This window comes from Cebus imitator, unplaced genomic scaffold (assembly GCF_001604975.1).
Source record: "Cebus imitator isolate Cc_AM_T3 unplaced genomic scaffold, Cebus_imitator-1.0 Scaffold404, whole genome shotgun sequence".
NCBI lineage: Eukaryota > Metazoa > Chordata > Mammalia > Primates > Cebidae > Cebus > Cebus imitator.
This window is the reverse complement of record NW_016107719.1, coordinates 1,526,417-1,535,010: the sequence shown is the minus strand read 5'-3', so window position 1 is coordinate 1,535,010 and position 8,594 is coordinate 1,526,417. Positions and strand designations below refer to the sequence as shown.

At 43.5% G+C, this 8,594-nt stretch overlaps 2 protein-coding genes across 2 annotated transcripts in view; one reads left to right on the top strand and one right to left on the bottom strand.

The window, feature by feature from the left end:
* The window catches only part of DDX17 (DEAD-box helicase 17), a 26,426-nt gene extending 24,353 nt beyond the window's left edge, over positions 1-2,073 (top strand). Inside the window, exon 13 of the mRNA XM_017509000.2 lies at positions 1-2,073. This exon is cut by the window's left edge and continues 909 nt beyond it. The gene's annotated coding sequence lies outside the window, so the exon portion shown is untranslated.
* KDELR3 (KDEL endoplasmic reticulum protein retention receptor 3) overlaps positions 2,064-8,594 on the bottom strand; it is a 16,135-nt gene continuing 9,604 nt past the window's right edge. The window contains exons 3-5 of the mRNA XM_017509002.2: positions 6,026-6,184; positions 4,239-4,476; positions 2,064-2,967 (exon numbers count right to left, since the gene is read on the bottom strand). Coding sequence (XP_017364491.1) covers positions 2,927-2,967; positions 4,239-4,476; positions 6,026-6,184 — 438 coding nt within the window. The 3' untranslated portion in view covers positions 2,064-2,926. The remainder of the gene's footprint in view (positions 2,968-4,238; positions 4,477-6,025; positions 6,185-8,594) is intronic.

Sequence of the window (8,594 nt, the reverse complement as noted above, 5' to 3'; positions counted from 1 at the left end):
GGGGGGAGGAGGAGGGCTGAATTGTTTTGCAGAGGAAGATGGCATCTGTGCTTTAAAAATTTCTCATTACTGGGTTAGAAAACCAGGAGGGATTTCCCTGCACATTTTCTATAGTGCTTTTAAATGTTTTCAAGTTGGAAAAGGTTTCCTCAGGCTGCCTGTTTTGACTGGCTACTTGAGTGCATTTAACAGTTAAAAATTACTAATTGGTTTTATCTCCTTTTACATTCTGCCTTCCCACCCCCATTACTGAAAAATAACCATTTTAGTGTCAAGTTAGAAATTGAATTGCTGAGTCTTATGTATCCTTTAAATTAAAAACCACAAGTGTTTATTGCAGTGGTTAAACTCTAGCATCTCAGCATCTGGGTAGAAGCGGCCCGTATTTCTTCCCAATATATCTGGGGACCATCTGTGAAATTCGTTTTCCAGCCAGACAGCTGCTGTGAGCAAATGAATGTAAATGCTCACTAGAAATGTACTAACCAGTTTTTGTATTGACCTGCAGTGTAAAAAGCGACTTTTATTACAAACAATATATTCAAAATGGGCAAATGCAGTGTAGAGCTAGAATAAAAGCAACTCTTTGCCAGTTACTGTGCCCTTTTGGCAAAGTTACCTTGAACAAAAAATCTTAAGGGTTTATTAAGAACTCTTGTTTTCTTCATACCCTGTTCTCTGCAGTGCTTTCTAACAACTTCTGGGTGCAGATTTTCTTCAGTATCCTTTTGCACTCAGCTTACTACAGGTAGGTAGTGCTTAAGAAAAATTATGGAGGACTAAAGCCTAAGTCCTTTTCACTTTTCCTCCATCTGAAGGTTGGTGAGTTCATCCTCTTCATAGTAATGCTGTTTTACCAAGAGTTTTTAGAGCAGATGGACCCAGAAAGAATTTTCTGCTGTTGTGTTCACTGCAACAGGATAAAAACAGCAGACAGCCCCAGAAACCCCTTCCAGATCTGATATGGGACTTAATTTTTATGCTGTTAATTGGTATTCGTTCACAATGCAGTTAAAGGTGGAAGGTTCCACTGCATTCTTTGGCTAAGGCCTGAATGCTTGCTAATTTGTAAGATCTAAATACTTGAGGTTTTTGTTACTATTTTCATTTTAAATTCTTTAGGGGGAGAGGGATGGTTTCTGAGGGCTTCTGAAAGTATGATTTAATGTGCAACATACAGGTAGGTTGTCAGCATAAGCTGAAATATATGCATGTAAAAACCGACATCTTTGATTTTCCACTTTCTTCTTAACTTCTCTTTTTGCCCCCCCCCCCCCAAATCTTATAGAAGTTGAGGCCAAGGGAGGATGGTAGGCACAGAAGAAACGTGGCAAACTGCTCCGTGCTTTCACACCAAAATGTTCACCCCAGATTCGTCTAAGCACTGGCCAGTCTGTTATGGGCATTGTTTTCTACAACCAAACTGGGTTTTTTTTTCCTCTTTCTTTAAACATAGAGGTTCCACCACAAGGGATGCCCTACTCTCTTGCAGCTCTTAAAAGCATCTGTTTGAGGGAAAGGTCTCTGGGCAAGCAAGTGGGTTATTTGGATTGCTTGCTTCCCTTTTTCCACCTGGGACATGGTAATCATAAAATAACAGTAAATTCCAAACCTCAAAAGCTATTATGGCCTGAGCACAGCTGAAATCTAGCAGAGTTTAACTCTTCTGCCTCCGTGTCTGTCACTCATAATTCAGGTTCTGCTGTTGGCTTCAGAACATGAGCAGAAGAATCATTTTATGCTAGTTACTGCATTCATGGTTGAAACTCAACTTAGGGAAAGGGTTTCAATGTATTAAGCAATGGGCTGCTTCTCCCCAATTCTCCCTAACAATTTGTTGTGTGGACTTCTCATCTAAAAGGTTAGTGGCTTTTGCTTGGGATCAGTGCTCTGTTCATGTCCTGCTGGTCTCCAAACATTCCTGTTGCATTATGACTTGAAAGATTTGTAGATGTGTGATGTTCAGGCACAGGATGCTGAAAGCTATGTTACTACTATTAGTTTGTAAATTGTCCTTTTGATACCATCTTGTTTTCTTTTTGTAGGTATAAATAAAAACACTGTTGACAATAAGGTGTGAGCTTTTATTGCTTAAAAATTTTCTGAATAGTAGACATCTTAAAACAGTTTTTGTTTCAAGACAAAGGTTGGGGATGTTGGATTGACTCATCACCTTAGCACCACCTAAAACTGAAAGGAAGTGGGATTGATTGAGCTTAATACAAGAATTCGAGTTGACATCTTAGCAGGATACCTTGTAGGTAAGGGCTTGGGTATATCTCTGCTCATTAGTAAGACAGCGATTGTGCAAATGGTACTAACCTTTGGTGGTTATTAAGTGCAAGGCTGGTATCAGTCACTGGTTTGAAAAAAAAGTAAAAGGTGAGGCACAAAACTACTCCAGGCAAACCTGGTAAATTTGGTTTGCTTCTGGCCTGAAGGCAGTGTGGAAATAACAGTTTCACACTTAAAACTAGCTGTCACTTTTGTATTTTGATCACCTAAATTGGGTCACCTAGCTGGAAAGTGGAAATTCACAAGAGCCTACTCTAATATTTCAGCTGCTCTTTAGTTGGGACATTCTTTAACAGGAGGGACATCATTCCAGATTGGGGTTGACTTCCTTGTCACGAGTCTTGGCCTTTGGCCTTAGCAATCATTTATTTGATCCATTTCATTGGTACGGTTTGTTGCAGTTATTTTGAGGCATCATACTTGTACAGTTGGCCCAGGTTTTTTATGACCTCATAATGGGTCTTTAAGGGCAATCTGAGGTGGGATGATCAGGCTTTGCTGAAATCCACACTAAGCATTTTTCTAGTTTTAACATTTGATCCCAAGTTACGGTAAGTTGCCAAGGAGAATGTTCAAAGTAGTTTCCTTCATGTGCTTGTTAAATTAAGGCATCGACCATCTCTGAGATTCCTCAAATTGGCATTGGAAGACTTAACTTCTTTCCCTTAAGGACTGGAAGAAAATGGAGATGAAATTAGAATTTACCATCTGATGAAAGGACTGCTTTATTCTGTGCATAATCTCAGTATCTTAATTGCCAGCTCACAGTTAAATGTGATTGTTAAAGGGGGAATCTTCATCTCCAGTTGACTATGGACTTACTGATCCCCATATCGGTTACTGATGCCCTTCCCTCAGCTGTAAACTTAGCAGTTGGCCTCAGTTTGTCTATTGTACCTCTCATGCAAACTATCAACAGTCCCTCTAAAGTCCCAGCACTTGTGTCCACATCTTTCCACCTAGAGCCTTTTTCCTGAAAAACTTCAACTGCCCCATGGCTAGTTACTGTACTTTGACTGCTTTTTACCCTACATAGCAGCTCATGGGTTGGGTTTTTAAATGACCTTGGCAATCAGATAATAGTGCAAACCTACTACCCTGACCTATGCTGTGTCAAGCTTATCCAACCTGTGGCCCAGGATGGCTTTGTGGCCCAACATAAATTTGTAAACTTTTTTTTTTTTTTTTTGAGACGGAGTTTCACTCTTGTTACCCAGGTTGGAGTGCAATGGCGCGATCTCGGCTCACCGCAACCTCCGCCTCCTGGGTTCAGGCAATTCTCCTGCCTCAGCCTCCTGAGTAGCTGGGACTACAGGCACGCGCCACCATGCCCAGCTAATTTTTTGTATTTTTAGTAGAGACGGGGTTTCACCATGTTGACCAGGATGGTCTCGATCTCTTGACCTTGTGATCCACCCGCCTCAGCCTCCCAAAGTGCTGGGATTACAGGCTTGAGCCACCGCGCCCGGCCTGTAAACTTTCTTAAAACTGAGGTTTTTGCAATTTTTTTTTTAAAGCTGATAAGCTATCAGTGTATTTTGTGTGGCCCAGGACAATTTTTCCAGTGTGGGCCAGGAAAGCCAAAAGGTTGGACACCCCTCAGCTATGTGAACTGGTATTGGTTGACCTGTTACCTCCAGGTTTATAGATTTTGACCCCACTAGCCTTTTTGTCCATCTCACCAAGCTGGTTGTTGCTTTGGGGCTTGTAGTAAGTTCTGGAATGTTTTTCACTATTAACCAAATCTGTCATCTCACAGCTGACTTGTACAGTACACATAACCTATTGGCTTGCAGTTTTTATGGCATTTGTCTTGCATTAGAACACAAACACCGTAAATGGCAGAGACTTTGTTCACCTCTGCATCTGCCAGAATACTTAGTGAATGGATGAGTACCTCTTTAGGCCAGTGCCAGCATCATTGCTGTTACCCCAGGACCTACCTTTGGTCACATACAAGTAGAAGATGGTTTGTACTACTCCAGACACCACTGCTATTTGGTCATAGAAATTCTCAGTCTGGTACCGCCTGATCCAGTTAGCCAGGTAGAGTGCCCGGTACAGACCCAGAAAGAACAGGTAGTGAGTAGTAATGGTCTCAGCCTCTCCAGTCTTGCTGATCATGAAGAGCTGGGGCAGAATAGCCACTGATTCCAGGTAGATAGAGAAAGTCCAGAGGATCTGAGCCAAAGAGAGAGCAGCCGGCTACTGAACAAACCTAGAAGGGGCCTATCTTCTTAAAATGTAATTTCTAAAACAATAGCTTGCTGGGGAACATACAGTAAGGGGGAAAAAGGTACTCAATGAAAATTATATTTTAACAGTGTAGCCTTCCATCTCTACTAGGTAAATATAAGGGTTTTCTTTATAATTTTTGAAAGATTAGGCAGTACACTGCTTTTTTCACAGTGTAGCATGAGCATTTCTTTTTTTTAAAATTTATTTTTTTTTTTTTTAATTTTTTGAGTCGGAGTTTCACTCTTGTTACCCAGGCTGGAGTGCAATGGCGCGATCTCGGCTCACCGCAACCTCCGCCTCCTGGGTTCAGGCAATTCTCCTGCCTCAGCCTCCTGATTAGCTGGGATTACAGGCACGTGCCACCATGCCCAGCTAATTTTTCGTATTTTTAGTAGAGACGGGGTTTCACCATGTTGACCAGGATGGTCTCGATCTCTTGACCTCGTGATCCACCCGCCTCGGCCTCCCAAAGTGCTGGGATTAGTTATTATTTTTTTAAAGATGGGGTTTCACCTTGTTGGTCAGCAGGCTGGTCTTGAACTCCTGACCTCAGGTGAGCCGCCCACCTTGGCCTCCAAAGTGCATAGATTACAGGCGTGAGCCACCACGCCTGGCCTTTTTAAAATTATTTTTTAAAGGCAAGGTCTTGCTCGGTCATCCAGGCTGGAGTGCAGTGGCATGATCACAGCTTGCTGCAGCCTTGATCTCCTGGGCTTAAGCGATCTTTCCATCTCACCTTCCCCAGTAGCTGGGACTACAGGCATGCAAACCCGGCCAAAAACAATTTTTAAATGATAGTTTTAGAGTATAAAATCATAACCGAAGCCACAGTTTCTTAAAATATAGTCATGTTGCCAGGTGTAGTGGCTCACCTGTAATCCCGGCACTTTGGGAGACCAAGGCAGATGGATCACTTGAGGTCAGGAGTTGGATGCTAGCCTGGCCAACATGGTGAAACTACAAAAATTATCTGGGTGTGGTGGCACGCATCTGTAGTCCCAACTACTCAGGAAGCCGAGACAGAAGAATCACTTGAACCCAAGAGGAGGTTGCAGTGAGCCGAGATTATGCCACTGCACTCTAGCCTAGGGGACAAAGCAAGACTATGTATCAAAGAAAAAAAAGTGTTGTCCATAAACACCAGCATCAGAATCTCCCAAGATGCTTGTTGCCTGCAGATTCATGGGCCACAGTCCAGACTTACTGAGTTAAAATTTCTGGGCCTGGACTGTGCTCCAGGTATCTGCTAATCATCTATTGAACAGAAGGTCTCAACAGCCAGAAATAGGGCTGTGATGCCTGCTCGGTTTATGGACATCATGACTATTTAGATGTGCCCATTTTCAAGTAAAGCATTGTAAATAGCTTGTCAATTTCTTCTAAACTTAAAACTGAAGAATACATGAGTCATGGTCACAGTTGTAAGCAGAAGGCAAGCCCAGGGTCTGGGCTTAATTCCCTTTGAGAACTGATACTCAGTCCCTTCCCTTACCTCCAGCGGAGTGAAACTGTAGTTCTCAAGGAAGGAAAGGCCAATGACTGGGACAAGAAGAAACTCCAGGCGGAATGTGTCATTCTCACTGTCAAAAGTTTTACGAAATTTCCCATATATCATGTACACTGTGGCATAGGCACAGAGTAGAAAAACCACCTAAAAAGGGAGAGAGACATAGGAATCTATGAAGTCATTTCCCAGCCTGTTTACTAGGCTCCAAGCCTACCAAACCTAAGGACCAGTGTTCTGCCGTAACGTGACATGAAGAGGTTAAATGTGTTCGCAATTTCTCTTGGGTCCAATGGCCTAGAATTTGAAGTTAATGACTCTTTCATTAAATAACTCAGTGCTTCTAACTGGGACTGATGGTGCTACCATGAAGAGTCAAAGGTGCCCTGGCCGTCCCCTCCATTTGTGGAGCATTAAGCAAAACAGGATTAGTCTATATTTCAGGGGATTTACCAGTGGCATTCCAGGGCTCTTGAAACAATTTTAAAACAATTTCATGGATATGCATCAGTGACTTCAGAGCATTCTTCCACAAGGACTAGTGTCTTTTTTTTTTCTTTTCTTTTTGAGAAGGAGTTTCACTCTTGTTGCCCAGACTGGAGTGCAATGGCATGATCTCAGCTCACTGCAATCTCCACCTCCTAAGTTCAAGTGATTCTCCTGTCTCAGCCTCCTGACTAGCTGGGATTACAGGCATGTACCACCACATCTGGCTAATTTTTGTATTTTTAGTAGAGACAGGATTTCACCATGCTGGTCAGGCTGGTCTCAAACTCCTGACCTCAGGTGATCCTCCCACCTCGGCCTCCCAAAGTGCTGGGATTACAGGTGTGAGCCACCACACCCAACCTTTTGTTGTTGTTGTTGTTGTTGTTGTTGCCCAGGCTGACCTCAAACTCCTGGGGTCAAGTGATCCTCCTCCTTCAGCCTCCCGAGTAGCTGGAACTACTTATATGCCTGCTAACATCCCTTGAATTAACTGACCATTGCTCCTTCAGAAAAGCTCTCCTTCTAATCATAGTAGCTATCCTCTAGCATATAATGATTTCATTTTTATGTGGCCGCTAACCTTACAGACCTGCAGTTTTCAAGAGTGTACATCAAAACACAGATGCTCTCTCTTCCCTTGCCCCCAGAGCTTTTGATTTCATAGCTCTAGATAGGCCTGAGAGTTTGTATGTTTTGTTTTTTTTTTTTTGAGACAGAGTCTCACTCTTGTTGCCCAGGCTAGAGTGCAGTGTCTTGATCTTGGCTCACTGCAACCTCTGCCTCCCGGGTTCAAGTGATTCTCCTGCCTCAGCCTCCCAAGTAGCTGGGATTACAGGTACCTGCCACCATGCCTGCTTAATGTTTTGTATTTTTCGTAGAGACAGGGTTTCACAGTGTTAGCCAGGATGGTCTCAATCTCCTGACCTCGTGATCCACCCACCTCGGCCTCCCAAAGTGCTGGGATTACAGGCGTAAGCCACTGCACCTGAACTGAGACTTCGTATTTCTTTTCTTTTTTTTGAGAGTTTGTATTTCTAACAAGTTCCCAGGTGACGCTGATGCTGGCTGAACGAAACCACACTGGCCGAGAGCACTCCTATTTGTACCTTAAGACTGGAGTTATTTCCTCAAGACGGTCTTTTTTCACTCAAATGAGGGGCACACTGCCGCCATAGCTCCATATGTTCCTTTTATCCCATGATCACATGCTCTGTAAATGTCTCTGTACAAGTCCGTCTCCCGCTCTTCAAGAGAGGACTCCATGGCAGGGCCTACCTCTTAATCTCCAGCTCCTAACTCAGTGCCTGGCACAAAACAAATGAGTGAATGAGATGATCACTTTTTCATTTGATAAATGTAGACACCAGCCTCTTTGAGCTTCCTAGACCTCATTCAGCTATGCCAAGGGCTGAGTCTGCTGTCTCTGCCAGGAATCCCCAAGGCTGACTTGGGCTGAGAAATGAACTTAAGCAGGTGATGTTTGATACATGTGTGAATTTAAGCAGATGGTGATTTCCAGTCCTCAGATTCAAGTTCACTAAATCTGAATGACTTCAACACCCCACAAGTAACAGCAGCCTCCATTCTACCAACTAGTAACAAGATGCCTGAAATCTCAAAGGGATGTCTCTGATATGGAGGAGAAAGACAGCTCGCTTGGTTAAATATTTTCTAGGTGCTGTATGTTATCTCATGTAATTTTCCCAATAGCCCTGCAAGATAGAATTCCCCTCGTGGAACCCTTCTTCCTTAGAAATAAGACTCCTAGGCTGGGCACAGTGGCTCACACCAGTAATCCCAGCACTTTGGGAGGCCAAGGCGGCAGGATCCCTTGAAGCCAAGAGTTCGAGACCAGCCTGGCCAACATGGCAGACCACTGGCTCTACTAAAAATACAAAAATTGGCCAGGTGTAGTGGCTCACCACTGTAATCCCAACACTTCGGGAGGCTGAAGTGGGCAGATCACAAGATCAGGAGTTTGAGACCAGCCTGACCAACATGGAGAAACCCCGTCTCTACTAAAAATACAAAAATTAGCCAGGTGTGGTGGTGCGCACCTGTAATCCCA